This window comes from Tauraco erythrolophus, chromosome 11, assembly GCF_009769465.1.
Source record: "Tauraco erythrolophus isolate bTauEry1 chromosome 11, bTauEry1.pri, whole genome shotgun sequence".
Classification (NCBI taxonomy): domain Eukaryota; kingdom Metazoa; phylum Chordata; class Aves; order Musophagiformes; family Musophagidae; genus Tauraco; species Tauraco erythrolophus.
This window is the reverse complement of record NC_141475.1, coordinates 11,693,243-11,713,126: the sequence shown is the minus strand read 5'-3', so window position 1 is coordinate 11,713,126 and position 19,884 is coordinate 11,693,243. Positions and strand designations below refer to the sequence as shown.

The 19,884-nt window shown below is 36.4% G+C and overlaps 1 protein-coding gene across 1 annotated transcript; it reads right to left on the bottom strand.

Annotated features, from left to right (window-relative positions):
- Positions 1-246: 246 nt before the first annotated feature.
- On the bottom strand, positions 247-19,658 carry DAW1 (dynein assembly factor with WD repeats 1). Its single transcript, XM_086618463.1, is given in 11 exon segments — positions 247-281; positions 949-1,111; positions 3,100-3,206; positions 5,931-6,180; positions 7,212-7,319; positions 10,086-10,185; positions 11,829-11,951; positions 12,610-12,668; positions 15,947-16,091; positions 18,278-18,350; positions 19,619-19,658. Coding segments are annotated over 11 exon segments (1,203 nt in total).
- Positions 19,659-19,884: the final 226 nt, after the last annotated feature.

The window sequence follows — 19,884 nt, the reverse complement described above, 5'->3', positions numbered from 1 at the left end:
GCCTTGAGTAGGGTGTTGTACTAGACAATCTCCAGAGGTGTCTTCCAACTTCTACTGTTCTGTGATTCCATATCTACCAGATATCAGCAACATCAAACCTATCAAAATCTAGGTAACTTTCCTACTTCAGCAATGCTGAAGGTGAGCAAGGAGGGTAGAAGAAAACAGACCTGAAAGACTGAGCTTGTTGGCTATGAAACTCACAAAGCAGGCAGATAACCAAACTGGATCTTTCCTTCTCTTCAGTCAGTGCCACGTTCTACAGGTGTTATCCTTGCTTGCTAGTAATAAACACACATTGTGAAGGAATCATTTAGCTGTATCACGTAGTTTATCCATTTTTGTTAACACCTACATCAACAATCTACCCAGAATGCCGAGGAGCCAGAGAAATATTTTTCCGTCCACAACTAGCAAAGGACAGCAGGACCTACAGCAATATTTTTAGCTGAGATCATCCTGCATCCCATATTTTGGTGTTTCAGTCAAAAGATTGAAGCAATCGCAAATACTCTGTTCTCATCTTTTGCCACTCCCACGGCTTTTTGTCTGAAATAAAGGAAACCTGAACAGAGGTCAATACCAAATACAAAAAAGGCGTGCTCCATTTAAAAAGCTTTGCTTTTTGCTCATCCAGACCTCCCTCACTGCAATGCCTTGTGAGAAAATGGCTTAGTCACGGATCTGGTGCTACTATGTGCCCATAGAAGAGATGGTAAAGTATGCCTGTGCCTTTATATGAATTTATTCCTGGCCATATTCACTTAAGCCTCAGTTCAAAAGTGAGTTTTTGGCTTTTCCTGACTACGTTTTAAGTCACTGCTGGTACCTGAATTCGGAATGTGGCCCCAGGAAACTTTTCAGACTCTTACTTTTTTTACCATAACAAGATTTCAAATATCTCTCAAAAAAAAAGAAAAAAAATACATTTTTATATATATATGTTACCTGTAATGATTATATTGCCTTTGTAATTGAAAGCACAGGAGAATATCTCATCAGTATGACCTTCTAATATCTGAAGGCCCTGTCCAGTATCAGCATTCCAGAGTCGAGCTGTTTTATCAGAGCTGGCTGTTAGTACATGATTGCCTTTAGGGTTGAAACATACCTTTAAAAAAATATAGAAAATAGTTATGTTACTTAGCAAGTCAATGTACCTAGAAAAGGAGGCATATCTAGTGATTAAAAGATGAAAACAGCAACTCTTGCATTCAGTTTTTCAGCTAAAATTAAGGATAGTATTCCAGATTCTAGAGCGACCCTGGTAAACTTCTGTGGCTGAAAACTTTGTGTATGTACAAAGGCCTATATACAATGACCTTACTATAAGATCAAGACTGTAGAATATTATCCCCCAAAATCACAATTGCTTTACAACTGTAACAACTTCATTTAATATTATCATTATTCCAGTGTAAAAATTATAAATATTTTACAGAGTTCTATATTAAATAACATACGTCTCTGTAATATCAAAACTTCCACTGAGGGCAACTCATTTTGTAGTATGTCTTCATATTTTTTAAGCATTCATTGCCAAAATTGCATGCATTTCCGGATAATCAGTTATATTTTGTAGCACTAACCGGACAATACTAGGTTTATCATATAATTCAAAATTGCTTAATTACTGAGGGCAAAAAGCCCGTTCCCTAGAAATCTGATTTCCAAGTCATAACCTTCCCAAGTGATCATAGCTACACAGAACATCTGCAGAAATAGATGGACCTCTCAATATGCTCCCGGATGAGCAGATTCTTACTTCCAGCAAAGAAATCATGCCAGCACTAAGAATGCTGATGGAAGTTGTCCCTAACCCACCCACATGTCAGCATGTATTCAGACTGCATTTCCTCAGTGGATCTACACTAGAGTGTGAAATATTGCAGTGAGTATATTAAATAAGGAAAGACTAGCTCTTCTGCACTTAATATTTTCTCAGCAGCATTATTATAACAGCCAGATTAATACAATGAAAGAATGTGAGGAGGGGGGGTTCAATAAGAACCATCCTAGTTTCAAAATATTAATATTTCAACTACAAAATACATCAAACAGAAGCAGCACAGACTTAGCATACTAGGCTGGAAGCTAGGTAAAACTATCCATTTGAAAGAATAATGAAAAGCTGCAAGCATTAAATAAGAAAGTTTGAAAAATATGTACAATGTTGGAAGTAATTAAATGTTTGAAACTGAACTTTGTCATTCAAAACTGAGCCAGACAAAACTTCCAGCAAAGTACATGAACACATTCCTTATGACTAAGTGATTTTTGAAACAGCCTTTATAATTCCAAGTCCCTGACACACTTTTGAATAAGATTCTCCCCATATTTTGCCACAGAGATATGTTTTTTTCTGTTCTGTTCCATAAATCAGGTGTGCAGAGAAATTGAAAGAGTAAAGAAAAGCAGATCTGATAGAAGCAAGGAATAAGGGTAATGGTAAAAGCCTCAGAGGCAATAGGCTTAAGATGTCATCAAGAGACTAAAAAACTTGTGCTTATTTTGTCAGAGAATCTGAGGACTCCAAGGGCATAATAAGACAAGTACAATTTAGGGCAGGTCAGACAGAATCTCTATTAACTATGATCATAGTGAGAGAACATTTGAACAGCATCTCCCTCTCTGCTCCCCTGTTCTCTGTCAAGGGATTGCAGAGACCCAACCCATACACTGTTTCAGAAAAAGGAAAGAGGTAAGGAAAAACAATCATTTCAATGTTAACAAAGCTAGGTATTCACCCCTGGGAGGGATAGACTTCTTAAGTAGCTTGCTAGCTGCCACAATTCTAAGGAATCAAATAGTAAATAACATGACAATATAGAGAGAAGGCTCTTGGTGGAGTCTATGGGAGTAGCAGACTCAGTATTATCTTAGCTCACAAGCGGGGAGTTAGCAACAACCATTGACAGCTTTTAGTCAAAAAAGAAAGCCTTTTTAGTAAAGATAACATCTTAGCTAGACCTCTCAATCTTAAATATTAATGTGTTTACTACCACATTCTTTAACAGTATCCCTGTGTCATGGAATAACTGGTGGATTGGATGTCACACATAATCAAATAAGAAAAGGTGCAAACCACAAACAACTTACCTTTGAAATTTCACCTCCATGCCCTTCTAGCTTTGCAATGCACTTTTTTGTTTCTTCATTATAGACTCTTGCTGATCCTGTTGTGGTAGATTAGAAGTCATTTGTGACTGTTATGCTTAAGCATGCATTTCAATAAGGACATTTTAATAACGTCAGAAGGACCTCATCCTCAGGTTTGATTTCAAAATATATAGAAGACAATCTTAACACAGTTTCCACCATGGATAAAGTATGTCAAAAGGATCTGTAATCTGGTTGGAAAAGGTTAACTTTTTAATGGTTTCTGCTGGAAAACTTCTAAAATGTGAATACAAATGTCCACATAGAACATGGACCACTGAAGTCTGTAATTTCAGAATGCATGTACAATACACTCAGAAAGCTTTCATTATATTTTGGATATTCATTCTATTTAATAAGCTATTAATTATATTTAATAAGCTATTGATTACATTTTTGGAAACTTTTTAAATTGTACTATGTCTTAATATAGCAACTACAGCAAATCAGATCCAACTCCATATTACTAAACTCCATATTATCTAAACCTTCTATAAAATCCACTGAATATCAAATGGAACTTAATCAGGTAATTCCTGTGAGCATGTTCCCAAGTAACAGGCAAATGACAGCCAAACTGAAATATGATTTCTAGTCCTCATTAATCCTAAACTTCTCACTGCACAAGACTGGCAATACTAGTTCCTCAAAATTCTTCAGCTTTAGCTGAATAGAAAGGGTACAGTTAGCCACTATTGCTTCGTATGAATTAATAGACTATAAGGCAACAAAACCTAAAAAAGATTAATTGATATATGTATATTAAAGGATTAGTAAATCAGGTTATTATTACAATGCTAATATTACTGTATCATTAATAGAAAACTGCTTTAACTTATGGATAAATTAATGACTAGAAAAACAACTAAATGAGTTCAAGTGACTGAAATGTTTTTATCCATTACGTAAGATATGTAAGGGTAGCTAAATTAATATATATGCTAAATGAACAGCAAACCAAATCTACTGAACAAATTAATTTTTTTTTTTTATGATAGCAACAACTTGATTATACTCGTGTCATTTTATAGAATTACTCCTTTTACTTTCTATCAACATGAGGCCTGCACTGTTGTAATTGTTTTGATCTTTTTACAGTAAAAGCAAAGATCAACAAGCAGAAAACAACAGTGGAAAACTTCTTAATTTTGTGAACATATTTTTTGGCCATCTAGACTGCTGTTATTGTAATATCTAATACCTAAAATACCTAATAATGAAAAAAGTTTCAATTTAAAATCTAAAAACTTTAATTTCCAAATTTTGAAAAAGCTGTCTAGACTTCAAGCTTCAACATATGTTGAACATATGGGGCATGTTCTGCCCCACGCCCCCCACTATTTTTTTTTTTTTAAAAAGTTTTAACATTTTATGAAGAAAATCTTGAACCTTCTTGAGATTTCTTGTCCATACATGAACTTGCCTCAGGACAAAACTGAGGAACACAGACACTCTTCAGAGCCAGCCAGTAAAATTAAAAGAAACTTCAAGTTCAAACCCAAATTTGGAAAGCAGTGTTTCTCAGGTATTTTATATGGTGAAAGACAGGCGCACACAACCTCACCTACAAGATTTTTGCAAATCTACCTGAACCAGTATGCAGTAAAGTATGATTTGCTCACAGTCTTTCTGACTGCAACTTTTCATTATTACTAAACGTATACGTGCCCAACTGCAAATCTAAAAGGCTGTATGCTGGCCCTGGCACAACTGTGTTGTCCACTAGCTAATTACCAGAGCTTCAATTGTTTAAAAGAGAATTTTCTTCTTCATATTGCTCTTCCTGGTATTGAACCTGACGTGAAGTCCACATTCATTTCATAGAAAAAAAGAAGTAACGTGAAAATCCCAAGACTTTGACTTCTCTGCAGGCTCAGACAAGAAGCTGGAAGAAGCAGCTGTTTTCAAATAAAAATATTTGCAAGAACATCAGGCTGAATGAAGTTGAATACAGAGGTCCGATTTGCTGAATGAGTGCCTCTTAAGTATTTACATGCCAAATATTAAACTGCTGGTTTTGAATAAGCTCAAAGTTTACAGGATCAAACCTTAAGTGATTTACTATGTGTACATTATTTTTAAATCACATGATTACTGTCATTTTGAAGTGATAAACATTGTTTATTACTTTAAGATATCACTATACACATACTTTCATTTATGTATAAATTTCAGAGATATTGCCCTTGCTCTCACAAAAAAAAAAAAAAGACGTGATCTCTGAAAACATAATAGAATTGTTATCTTCATAAATTACTTTGTCAGTAATAAGGGCAACTATTTTATCATTCTACTTATACTGAGTTTCCAGTTGAAAAAACAAGTGGATTTGTCTGGATAATACAACAAGTCCATATTTAGCCACTGCATTATTATTTGTTGGCATCATAATCAAGCTTTTTTGTTCTCTGCAGTCAGAGGGGACAATTTTCATCCTATTTATAAATTTATACTGACATAAAGGATTGTGAGAATGAAAACAGATCCTCTATAGTTTTTAAAGACAATGTGACCAGACTAATTTTCTATGACATAAAATATGCTTTCTTTCTACTTAAGCGGTCTGTTCCATCTAGAAATTCTAGGCACCTTCCAAACCATGAGTTTACGTGTTGATAAAATATTTTCCTGCTTGGAGAATTCATCAGCAACAAACAGGATCTGTCTATTCTGTCTGCCTCCTCAGTTCTCATGAGATGGAAATTTAGAACAAAAAACACATACAAAAGCATTTCATGAGCAGCATTCCTTTTCAGAAGAACAAAAGGAACAGGAGTAACAAATGATAAGATGAAGGAACGCATACTCTAAGTGAAGCAAAAACACAAGGTTTGTAATGTATAGCTCAACATTGTCTCTTTCATTTGTCATTAAAACATGCAATGCAAAATTATATTTTTCAGTGCTTTAGTACCTGTCGGTGCCAACATCCCACACTCGTACTGTATGGTCAAAGGAGCCAGTGACAATCCTATCTCCAGTGGTGTTGAAAGACAATGCAATAATTTCTGCTGAGTGGCCCTGAGACAGTTTTTAAAAAGGAGTATGAGAATGAAAATTATGTAGTTTAATAAGTAGCTTTTTTTTTTCAGCAGCATAATCCTTCTATAACCCTTCAATATATTATTTACTGTCTTGTCCAATATATCATAATTTTGACAGAAAGATCTACTGGACTTTGTGACACTCAATATCCCAACAACTGCAAAAAATCAGGTATATCATCTAAGCAGTGAGATTGTCCAGTGATGTCATCAGTGCATATTTTCTGTATTTGATTTAAACAAAATCACATTTGTTCACCAATACTTATTGAAATCAGATGATTCATTTACACTAAACTACAGTACAGCTTGTCATTGGTGCTGGTGGAGAGGGTTGGAAAAATGAATGTAAGTATACTTATGAGCTAACGGTTCACACATTCCACTGCTCTTTGCTCTGCTCAGGGCTTTGAGGAAGAGAAAGTCAAGGAGGAGAAAATGCCTTCCTCACTCTATAGGCCACATATGCCAAAGGAATCTTATGCATTCCCTGTTATTTAGGATTTATGCAAGAGAAATGCATTGAAACAGCACAGGCCAATTTGAACCTGTGAAATCCCAGCAAGCCAAGTAGAGCAGAGAGACATCACAATCTAGAGGTAATAGGATGGCTGTCCTCTGCCGATGTTTACAGGAAGATCCCTACAGATGTAGTGTCTGACATTAATGTTCTCAGAGCTACTTTATGTTAATCCAAAGAAGGTCATAATTTACAGTGCAGCAACATTTCTTTTATGAGTAATGGAAGACATTCTAATCTATAGCAGTAATGTCACTGAAATGAGAAAATCTGTCTTTTCATAAATAAGACTTCTTATAAAATACCAGAGCTTTATCATTCCCTTCAAGTTTTCTTAATCTGTTTTGTAACTGCAGTCACTGTGGGACCACCTGGTAAAAGAAACAGCAAGTTTTGAAACTGTTGTAAGGGCTATACTGTTATTTATCTCAGTTAGAAAACTAAGCAAGCAAGGAACACCTTTAAAAACATAAGGAAGGCAAACATACACTCAAAGTAACTATTTCTTCTCCTTTCTCTATATCCCATAATTTGGCAGTGGTATCCATGCTTCCAGTTGCCACCAATGTGCTCCGAAGATTAAATGATAAACATACCTGTAGCAAGAAATGTTGGATGGAAAAAGTGGGAGAGTATTTATATACCTTTTCTCAAAAGCAATTGGAGAAGATCAATATTTTTAAACAAGACAAAAGTCTGACTTAATATTTTATGGCATACAGAAAAATAGCAGAGTTCTTCCAACAGATCACTAGAAGAGCAGCAAATCCTTATCACATAGCTCTGAATGACTACTCAAATCAAATGGACTAAATGGCTGCTTTGCAACGGCAATGCATTAAAAAGACTTACTGGAAGATTTTCTGGGGTTTTTTTTATGAGCCTGGATTAAAATTCAGTATTTAGGTGCTTCATTTTGTGTCATGGGAAGAAAGTATTTAGTTCACAAAGTTTTAATGAAAATCAAGACTGAAGCACTTTGTTAATTTATTAACAGCACATAGTTAACTGGCAGAGAACTGTATAGGTATCTGTAATACAACAGATAAATTGATGCAGTCTTAGTAAACAGCTACAAATTTCTAAACCTCCTTCTCTAACTCCAAGAAGTTTTAACCATACACACACTTTCACACTCTCAGATGCACACTCTTCCTCTCTCACAGGATGCTAGGGTTACAAGCGCACACCCCTATCCTAGGAGTTTGTGTTCCCCTGCTTGCACACACTTCCCCCAAGAGATGTGAGTGCTCTTGCTTTAGTTGAACTCATGCCACTTTCTACAATCTGCTGATCCACAGGCCAGAGAGAAGGCATCCAAATTCACATATGCACATGTTACAAGGGGCGACAATGGGGCCTTTTTCTTGAACCCCGTATTGACAATCAGTTAGCCAGATGCAGACTCTCCATGGGGTCTCCAAACAGGTGGCTATGCTTTCTGGTCTAGGCAGAGATTGTGATGACCAGGGTGAATTCTGGAAGCACCAGAGCAGGTTTTGACAACTGCTGCTTCCAGAACAATGTCACCCTCACCCTGTTATAAATTGTCTTGATGCTTTTATCTTCTTCTACTTCTTTCTTTTTCGTTATTTCAAAATTCTACTTCTTCATGTCAAAATTATCTTTGAGATTCTGCACTTACTGTTCAACCTGGCTGACAGTCCTCCCTAACGCTATCAATTGGTAGACTTTGTCTTTAACTTGATCAGTTTGGGGCAAAGACCCTCCAGACAGTTTTGTGTACCTACAAACACACTCTGTACACTCACACTCTTAAGAGATGGCATTATCTAGACCATGTGCCAAGGGCATCTACACAACATCATATTTATTTGTGAAAAAGCAAGAACAAAAGCTCAACAACTTCCTTAATTCATTTTTCACATAAAAAAATCATGTAGTCATCTTCCCATTCTCTGTATTTATTCGAATAGGAGGTGCCATGTGAAAAGGAAAAGACTAGCTGAGGTCACTGGTGCATTTTCACTATGTCCATTTCTTTTTTTTTCTTTTTTTTTTTTTTATACTGAATAACTATGGACATGCCCTTTCCAGCAATGTGGCAAATATGCAATAGTGGTCTTTCAGAAGCAGGTGTCATTCAGAGAAACACATAATTTTCTGTTAGCTATTACCTTCTATTAATTACTTGCTAGCACAACTCATAACACTTTGGGTCTAATCTAACTCCTACAGAAGTCAGAAGAAATTGAGAGGCCTTTAAATATTTAGCTAACTGATCTGTGGAAGCAAAATCACTGCAGCCTGTCTCAATAAGTAAAAGTGTTCTCCATCGTAAAGGATAACTGTTTCAAAGGATCCAGAGAATCAAAAACCAATCCAGAGAATCACTGAAACCAACCTCAACTTCTACCAAGTTAAATCACTGTCTTCTCACACTAGTTATAGGCCTTGCAATCTACAAATTAAATTCCAATTGTTTCCAGAAACAATTTCTGGAAATGTTTTATTGAATAAAGATTGTATAGCTGTTTGTGGCTGCCCCATCCCTGGAAGTGTTCCAGACCAGGCTGGATGATGCTTTGAGCAACGTGGTGTTGTAGAGGGTGTCCCTGCCCATGGCAGGGGGGTTGGAACTAAATGATCTTTGAGGTCCCTTCCAATCCAAACTATTCTATGATTCTATGATTTTTGTTAAAAAATATATTCTGCATTGAAATGAAGTTTTTCAGTGAATTTGCCCTGATCTTTTAAATCAGAATGCCGTTTATCAAGATATTTGCTGTTGCCATAGGGCACCTAGTGCATTGGAAAGGAAACAAACCATTTTTAAGCTTAAACTGTTTTCATTTCATGTGTCTTTGACATTTCAACATCCCACGTGTTCCTAGTTAAATCACTTAAAATTTCATAAATTCATTCTTTTATGGCTCAAATTGGTCCCGTACATGAAGTACAGATCTCAGCATGAAAGTCAGCAATACAAGCAATAATGTTCTTGTGTATTTAGTTCTGCAAATATGAGATTCAATGCAAGATATCTAGAAAAAAAATGAGATATGTAAACAAATAAAGAAATAAATATATGCACTAAATTGAAAATTCTTGTTGTTATGGTATTTTTCAAAAATGTTTTAACATTTAGCAACAATAGAAATTGGAACAAACTAAAAATAAAAATATTATTTCAAACTGTACATAATGTTTTATCTATTTCCTAAGAACTGTCAAGCTATCTTTTCTTGCAGTGCAGAAATGTTCACAATATCTGAATGTGTGAATAGATGCAGCAGAATAGCTGCCCCTTCTAATGTCAGCTCACAGGGACTTGGAACTCACAGCCATCAATGATGGTGTGAGGAAACATAAAGGAATAAGAAATGTCCATCAGTACTCACTATTTCTGCATTATGTCCTCTGAAAGTATGGTAACATTTTCCTGTTTCCACGCTCCACAGTTTGCAGGTTTTATCAAAAGATCCAGTGGCAATCTTGTCACTATATGGAAAAAATCCTGTCATTTTTGTTAAAAAAAACCAACTCTGACTTCAAAGACAGTAGAACTCACAGGAACAATACCCAGTCATTGAAGCTTGTATGCACTTTGGTGTATTTGCCTGCACTACAAGATCCTGGAGCAGGATTTCACAAACAGAAGTTACTTTAAGGGAAAAAATTATCAGACTTAATTAGTTTCTGAAAGAACCACTGTGCCTGTCTATTAGCACAGAAGTGTTCATATAACTCATGACTAACCTACGTTAGGGATGTGGTTATGTGCTGTACTCCAGATGTATTTAAATATTATGTCATTTAATCAGATAGCATCTGTTTATCAACAGTTATAAACCCTTTTTATAAGCAGAGGTTGAACTCCACTTCCACTGAAGTTAGTGGAAGCATTGTGACCAGCTGGAGTTAGAGCAAGACTGAACTGAAGTGAGGTAGCCAGAAAATACAGTAAGGGAAACTGTATTGAAACCTAAAGATTAGCAGAAAAAAAAAGTTCTGTTTTTACTGAACTTTTAATTTAAATGTACCTCAAGGTTCTCATCAGGTTTTTGCTTGCTATATATTGCTTTTCCACTTTTATGTTACAGTCTAGTTATTGATCTTTGCACAGATTTTTGTCATACATTAGTTTCTTCAAAGTGTATAAAAGAACTTAATTACTTTTTTAAAGTCAAGAATAATATCAGAATATAAGACACTGACATAGCAGGTTTTAGATTAGATAAAGTCTTTCCATTTAGAAGGAAATGATGATGCTCCAAATAGCCTAAGAACAAGTCTTTATTTTCAGCTGTTAACTGCGTATCACTTAACTGATAAATAGAACATCTGACAGTGAAAGAAGTAATGTGATTCAATATAAAAATAGGAATTAATTTCTCTTATTTTACAGAGAAGCAAAATGGTTTACTTACATACAACAGCTTCCTCAGGAAGCAAATGACAATGAAACTTCAATAGCTAACATGTAATTCCCTTCACCTAACAGGTGGCAATTCTAACCTAGGGCAAACAGAGATTGCAGAAAACAAAGATGTGTAGATTTGTATCTGACATTCACACAGCGGCACCATGTGGATTTTATAAAAATTACACAATAGCTGTGATACTTCTAAATCATGCCCTAAATAATAATGAATGTGCAATACCAAATGGAGAAATCCACTATTGTCATGACAAAAATGTTCTTTAACTGAAGCAATACAAGCTGTTGTAAGTACTTATATCTCACATCATACACAATTACATGAAGGCGGTAAAGAATGAGTAACATTCAGAACACAATCTGATCATGTAGATTTTATTGAAATAAATCTGTGTTTCAATATATTAAATTGACTCATACATGTATTTCTCAAGACACTGAATACCTAATGAAATTTACCCTTTAAATTTCTAAATTTCATTTTAAAAAATTATAGCCGAAAACATGCTTGAATATATCTCTTACATAAATAATATACAGTGTCGTCCCACAGTGGTTAGCTATAGCTGAACTTTACAAATTCAGAATTCGAACTCTTTCAATTGGAGATAGTCTATTTTATGCTAAATTTTGAGTAACAGTTTTGTATTTGCAAAATAACATAATTAGCAATTATGAACTATCTCAGAGAAAATATATTTACCCATAGGGATTATTGAAAGCTATTGCATAGACAACATTTCTGTGTCCCTCCAGCGTACGTAGCTCCTTTCCTGAGGCAGTATCCCATACTTTGAAGGTTCTGTCATAGCTTCCAGTGATAAAGCTAAAGCAAAGAGCAATTAATTTCTGAATACAGTAAATATCTTACTGGTGCTGGTGCATAGTCAAATGAGTTATTTCCACTGATGTCAGTTATCACTGTCTCAGACTTTAAATCTCTTCTTTCTTTCAAAAATATGGATTGATGACCATAGAGATTCCTTCTTTTTTTTCTTAATTACTCATAAAAAAACTTGTTTCTAATCTTTAATGTATTTCAACTAGAAAGCAAGCCGCTGCTTTCAAGACATGAAAGAAAAAATGATTAGGCATACGCCAACAGTGAAATCAATTAACATGAAATTGCACTACAATGAAACTCCAAATGAATTTATGTCAAATACTTATCTAGCTTTTAGTACAATTCACTTTATTGCCATAAAGATGCTTTATTCTGAAATATGGTATTTGTTAACAAACTGTCACCTAGAAAGGAAAAAATTACATAGATTGAATCTCACCTGCTACTTTTTTGCATCTCCCATTGGTTCTCCTGCAGAGGCCTGGTATCTAATCTCCAATCATGCTTGAAGCTGCTTATAAGCAGCACAGCTGAATTCTTTTTGCAGCAAGATAAGAGCACTGAAATTCCCTTACAATTTAATTTAAAAATACAAAACTTCAATCAGTGATTATGTATTTTGATTTTGAAAACAACTTACCGAGAACCAGATTTGTTAAATGCTACATCAGTCAGTGGCAATATATGTGCTCTAAGTACCTGAAATAGAAGTGTGGAGAGGGAGATGAAAACAACGTTTGATGCAAATAAAACAAAAAATAATAATAATAATAAAAAAAAAATAAACAATTGCTCAAAATATTCAGTAGGTTAATATTTCCTCCTCCTCCCATCAGATTAGCAGTTACAGCTGAAACACATTAATCCCAAACTAAAAAATCCCCCATGCCTCAGCAGATTATCACTGCAGGTATTATATAGTATTGATTTCAAATTTATATTTTACTTGAATGAACTATCTTTTACACCATATTTGCTTTTTCTCCACTTTCTCTGAGACCAGCAAAGTAACCATAGACCTGAGCTGAAAGGGTAGAAACAAATGAGAAAGACCATGCCGGGTGAGATCAGTGATGAAAGAAATCCCAACTAATATTAAGCTTTATATAGTGAATCAAGAGATCCAGCCGAATTGAGTATTTTGAGTCTTTTAGGTTATGGGATGCTTTCAGCTTGTATATGATTTTGGTTTAAAAACCAGGAAGAACAGAAATAAGCTACATCTAAGTCTTATGAGATCATGACAAAAAAAAGTCATGTAGAACCATAACAAAGACACTTATTTCAACAAAATTCAAAGGGAATTTCAAATTTGATGTCTGTCTGTATTGTGTAGGTTATGGAGGTCACTGTTTTCCTAACATTGCTTCTACTTGCAATGCACTATTGCACTACTGTCTTTTAATAAGACAGTATATATGTCTCAACGTAAATTATCTCATAGCCATAATAACACATATTAAATTTTATTAAACATAGGGGAAAATAGTTTCAGATACCATCAAAGAAAGTCAGAATGCCGTGATACTTAGAAAATGACCAAAAAAAAAGTATAATCTGGTTTGTGTTTGAACAAGCTGCCTACTGTATAACAGGGTTTGCATTTGAACAACTTTCACCTGTTAGAAGCTGGCTTCTGCTCAAGTTTAAAGCATAGAAATCATAACCTAGGAAATCACAGCAATTGCTGACAGTGAAGTAAAGGGATAATAAAAATACAGTAGTGGTCTGCTAGTTCTTCTCTGTAGTGTAAGAATGAAGAAGAAACTATTTGTTAGCAATGTGATTTAGTCACTGACATATGACCAGACCTTCAAATTTTTGTTCCTATCTCTAGCTTTCTCAGCTACCTGTCTCCAAAAGCAAAATGAAGGGAGCTCAGAGATCTTCTACTCAGTAGAGACTGATCAAAATGGAAATAACAATAGTCAAGAGAAGGACTGAGAGAAACAGAAAACATCTTTTATGTTAGAGTTCTCTGTTCTCTAGGGAAAGTAAGACAAGTTGTACTTTGAGCTACGGCAATGGGAATGGGCAAGCAGGATGTGGAAACAACAAAAATATTTTGCATTTTTAAAAACAGCCACAGTATAGATATATCTGCATGTGAGAATGGATAATTATGGAAATGTATGGAAATTTGATCCGTGACATTTTTAGGGCTTCATCCAGGCAGCTCAAAACAACAAACATATTTAACAATTATGAAAAAAAAAAGGGGGAGGAAAATGAGATGGATTTATGTCTGATTGCACATCACAGGACTAATTCTGTTCTTCCAATGCCCAGTGCTGCAGTTGCTTCGTCCACAGAACTCTAAGCCAGCAAGAATTACTTGTGAGAATGATACAACAATCAAACACTAAGGCACTATTTAAAAAATCCACCTCGGTTCTGCAAAATCTGCTACAGCAGTCCTTAAGATAAAAATCTGCAAATCACTACAGCATACCCTTGCTATGTAATAGCTTGAAACCAGAGAAATTGTTACAAAAGCTTGTTTCTCTGCAGGGTGTCTAACACAACACTGTCACCCCAATTACTGGAAATAATAAAATGATGGGTTTATGCACTCATTTAAGATTATGCTCCAGTGCAACAGGAAAAAATATTCACTTCCAAATAATGACAAACACATGGAACATGTTTTGGAATAAAACCCCACCACCTCACTCCCACCCACCCCTTGTATTTTATTAGTATCTCAGAAGCACCTGATACTTATGTTTCATTTACAAGCCTTAAATGGATCTGAAACATAAACCAACTTCTTTTCACACACTTCTAACTACTCTTGAGTGAAGAAAATAATGCAGTACTGATTGGATTTGTCTGTCTCTAGTACTCCCAAATACAGAAGCTCAAATGTGGCACTATGCCCAATTAAGAACAAAGACATTATTTACACTGCAATTTGAACAAGCATTTGATGATTTGTCAGTCTCTGTGATGAAAAAACAATTTTAAAAGCATATCTTAGAACAGAAACTTTTTGAATTTGAGATGCGTTATTACATATCTCTGTTTTCAAGGTTAAATACACAGACTTTTGTAAAATTCACCCAGATGTGTACTGTTGGTCAAAAGGACTCAAGTTATACCTGACAATATGTAAGGTATTTTTTTAGCCAAGCAAACCAACACAGAACTTCTGGTTTTTCTCTCTAAATTTAAGGTAACAATCAATAACATGGCACTGACTGGCAATTTTTAATAGCTACACATTGCCATCTGCTGACATAAAAGAAATATAGCACGTAATTATTTCAGATTGCAACATGCGATCTCTGGAAGTAATTTTATTTTTATTTCCACAACTAAATACAATTCAGCCTATTCTTTTCTGACAGACTGAATCCTGGATTGGAAGCACTGAAAGGTTTCTCTAATCATTGTTCTTAAAAAGCTTACTCAATTAAAATAATTTTTTAAGTACTATCTGTAAGCTGAAGATCAAGCTATCAGTATTCAAACATAACAGTAATGGCAGAAAGTAATGACAACCGGTATTACAGTACGTAGCAGAGTACATAAAACCCATAATTTTCACAAAATGAGAACAATGTAGACAAGGGTATGAAAATATTTTGGGTCTTTCCCAGCAGGTAGTTTACTCAGGGTCTATTTACAGGTTTTGTTTAAACATAGCTATGAGTGTTGCTGGTCCACAGAGTCTTATTTGACAAATAAGAGAATTACTTCTCTGCCTCCAAAACATACCCTTTGTACATAAACCTGTGTAAATGGTGTCTGGGAACAGTTATATCTCCCAGCCTTTTGGGGGAACTCCCGGCAGACATAACCAGGCCAGACTCAGTTGCTCTAAACAGTGCAGAGGTGATTGAAAAGAGCCAAGATATTGGTCATAAAGTCCAAATTTTCCTCTCAGGTGCAATATGCAGCAGCAAAAACATACTCGCAACATCACAACTGAAACCCCCCAAAATGCCCCAAATTATTTTAAAGATGCCTCTGACCTTAAAAAGGTAGAACTTGTGGTCCTCCTTTTCTCCTAGCATCTCTTGCAATCTTCGTACTAAATGTATGACATGCTCCTTGCGCAAAGCAGTGATGAGAGGTTCTGCTTTTTGAATTTGTTCTACTAAGGCTATAGCGTCTGTGCTAATTATGAGAAAAAAACAGAAAACAAAAACCAAACAAACAAAAAATCACACAAAAACCCAAACCCACCAGATTTCATCCTCTGGCAATAATTACGGATACAAAACTAAGAATATTATTTACTTGCAGAGAAACTGAAGTAAGCAATTAAATTATATGTGTTTGTCTCATTCTGTAACTGCTAAAAGAAACATGAATAAATCTTTCTTGGTTTCTATACTTCCTTCTCTTACTAAAGCTGTTCAGTAAGATGTAACTTCTAAAAATTTAAGTTTGGAAAGAAATTTACCTTTTCAAAGGATTTCCACAGAGAGTCAGACATGGGAGATATGTATTCAAAACTGATAGTTTTGGAATAAATATCTAAATTGAAGTGGAATTTCATAAATTCCAAATGAATTGCACATGAAGTAGCAACAAAATAAACCATATATGGAAAGTTTTAAAATTTTCTGTCTGTGGCTTCACAAACCTGTGCCTGTTACTATAACTCTTAGTTATGATCATAACTTCCAAAATGTGGTTCACAGTCTATTGATGCCCACGGAGCCCCCAGGAAGTGGTTCACAACTAGTCTGTGGAATTGGATCATCTTTTCCTACCATCAGGCAAACTGCTGATTCCTGGCCATCCATGAGAAACTGAAGGTTGACAATACCTGGCAGTCAAAGCACCAACATACACTTAAAACTAGTCCTAGCAAGAAAGCCTAGCATTTCTGTTAGTATGTAAATTATTGCAGTCTAAAGTGGATTTTCTATATCAGCCCTCTAAATGGGAGCCACTAACATCCCCACAAATTAGTGTCCTCTCAGTGTTTATACTCCTGTTAAGTAATACCAGACAACTTATTTCTTTCAGAAAGTAATTCATTAGGTTTTATCCAGAGCACTAAGCTGGACAACTCCAGGGGCAGATGTGACTATCGTTCTCCATACAGCAAGTTTCACTTACTTCCTCCTAAGGTGACCTCTGCCTTCTATCCTACCTAACGATATCCTATCAAATTTAAATCTAAACTTTACTTTGAAATACATTGTATTTTTTTATTCTTCAGTTAGGCCAACCCCTGACTTCTAGATATATCAAGGTCCTTCACTTTCTTTCATAGAATCATAGAATCATAGAATGGTTCGGGTTGGAAGGGACCTCAAAGATCATCTAGTTCCAACCCCCTGCCATGGGCAGGGAAATCCTCCATTACACCAGGTTGCCCAAAGCCTCATCCAACCTGGCCTTGAACACCTCCAGGGATGGGGCATCCACAACTTCTCTGGGCAACCTGTTCCAGTACCTCACCACCCTCAATGTAAAGAATTTTTTTCTTATATCTAACCTAAATCTGCCCTCTTTCAGTTTGAATCCATTTCCCCTTGTCCTATCACTACACACCCTTGTAAAAAGTCCCTCTCCAGCTTTCCTGTAGGCCCCCTTTAAGTACTGGAAAGCTGTATAAGGTCACCCCAGAACCTTCTCTTCTCCAGGCTGAACAGAAAAAGAAATAGACTAGAAAATCAGATTGTGCATTCTTACTTATTCTTTCAAAGAAGCCAACTGCAATTAGGTTCATAGCAAAAGAAACCAGAAAACTTCCAGTACTTGCAACAGAAGCAGATACTTAATTTCTCCACACAAACATATGAGAGAGAATCACTTACCTGCCTAGCTTACACCACCTTACCTATGGTTGTTATGAAGATTAATTAATTAATGAAAGATCCAAACTCATGTCTAGTTGTTATTGTCAGTGATTTCAAGGGAGGTCATTTAAACCAATGTAACTGGGGGATGAGTTAGACCCACTTTTTGAAAACATTCTGAAGACCAGAAATACTATTACAGGACCTGAGAACAAGAACTAGCTGTCATTCATCACAACATTACAACGTTAAGTGCTGTATATTTCTGCTGGCTTTGTAAAGGTATCTTGATAGTCATAACTCTATAAGCAAAAAGAGGCTTCACCTCTGAATAGAAAAGCATGATGGAAATAATCAGCTGGAATGCAAGATTCTGTATTTAAAATAGTAGGAACATGATTTGACGTTATTTTCTTTTCTCTGTGTGTGTGTTTTAGTGAAAAAAGACAGCTGACCTCCATTATGTTTAAAACAATCAAATAGAGTTGTATATGAGCACGCTATAAAACAGCAGAGTGCAGTTATCTGAAATAACATCATACTTACCCAGGTCTAAGATCAAGTACATCTATACATCTGGTCTTTGGCTCACCACCTTGTTCATACTCCAGAATAATTCCTTTATTAAAAAAAAAAAAAGTTACAAAAAGGTCTTAATTAGATGTCCAGGATTTTATAACACGCACTGTAGACAGCAATGCTTCCACTTTTGTTGCTTCACTGACTTCAGCAGACCTACTTCCCATTCTTGCAATTAGAAGGAGGTTGGCTCTTCTTGCTGAGAATTAGCAAGGTGATGAACAACTCTGATGTGTTTATATGATAAAAAATATTAAACATTATTGTTTATGAGCCATTTTCTATTCTGCAAGTGAAATTATGCAGAAGGTTGTTGGGGAAAAAAGAGCTTATTCATCAGTTGTATTTTCAAAGAACCTGTCCTGAAGATACTTGCAGTAGTTTAGTGTTCTAAGAAGCCTGGAAAGTATGTTTTAAAAACCTGTGATATTTATTTCAGTGTTTGCAAAAGGCCTGTATATAGTAATGTACAGAAAATCATAACACATTTCCCAATTCTAGGTATGCTCTGGCACCTCTGTACCTTGTACTGAGCTGAAGCATTCAAATGTTTAACCACATCACTTCCTGTTTTGAAACAGTTTTTAAGAGAGTTCTGCTGCTTCTTGGTTTTCTGTGGGAAAGGATAATTTAGATGGGTTTTTATGCCATTTGGCATTTTACCAAGTTCCTAAGAAAAGTATTTAATTTGAAAGAAAGCCCTGTTATTACAATACACTTGCCGAGATGGCCATCTCCATCTTGTTTCACTTCTGAAAATTCATTAAGCCTCCTGACTGAGTTCGTGATAAATGATGAAGACAGCTTAGCAGCATAGCTTTTCAAAGTGTGGCTCTGATCAGAAAATTCACAAAATGAAGAAAGAAAAAGTGAGAAACGTGGCACCCTTTTGCTAAACAGGCCTTTTGATAATGCATATACATTTTTTGGTGCTAACTACTGTCACTTTTGAGTTTTTAAACTCCTCACTACGATTCGAACAAGACTCCCTTTATTTGGCAAGGCTGTCAGTAATTACAGCCCGGACCGGCGATGAGCTGCCTCCAGGTGGAAGTCTTTCAGCCAACCGCGCTGCTAAATACCGGCACCGGAAGTCAATCCAGTTGCAGGTGCGTGATCCATCCGCTTTCTCCTTCCCTAGCCCGTGACCGAGGCTCGGAAAACCTCCGCTGCAGACGGCCCTCACCCACCCCGCGCTCCCCTGGCGCTCCTGCCCGCCGCACGCTCCGCGGCAGCCCCAGCCCCGCCGTGCCGGCACAGCCGCTGACAGGGCAGCGAACCGCCTCCCCCGGCCTCCCCGCTCCGCACCCGGCGGGTAATAGCGCAGCAGCAGCTGCCTCATCCTCATCCTCCGCTTCGGGCCGCTCCCATAGCAACCCCCAAACAGCTCCCGCGCGCATGCGCTGTGGGAGTTTCCAGTCGCGGCTGAACGGTGGGTGGACGCTCACGCTGAGGCCGCTGTGTCAGCGATGGTGGCGTCTCTTCAAGCTTCTTGGCCTGGCTTTTGTCATCCACACAGGTGGAGAGGCTGGGAGGTGGCTGGAGGAGGACGGGGCGCAGCCATGTCCTCCTCC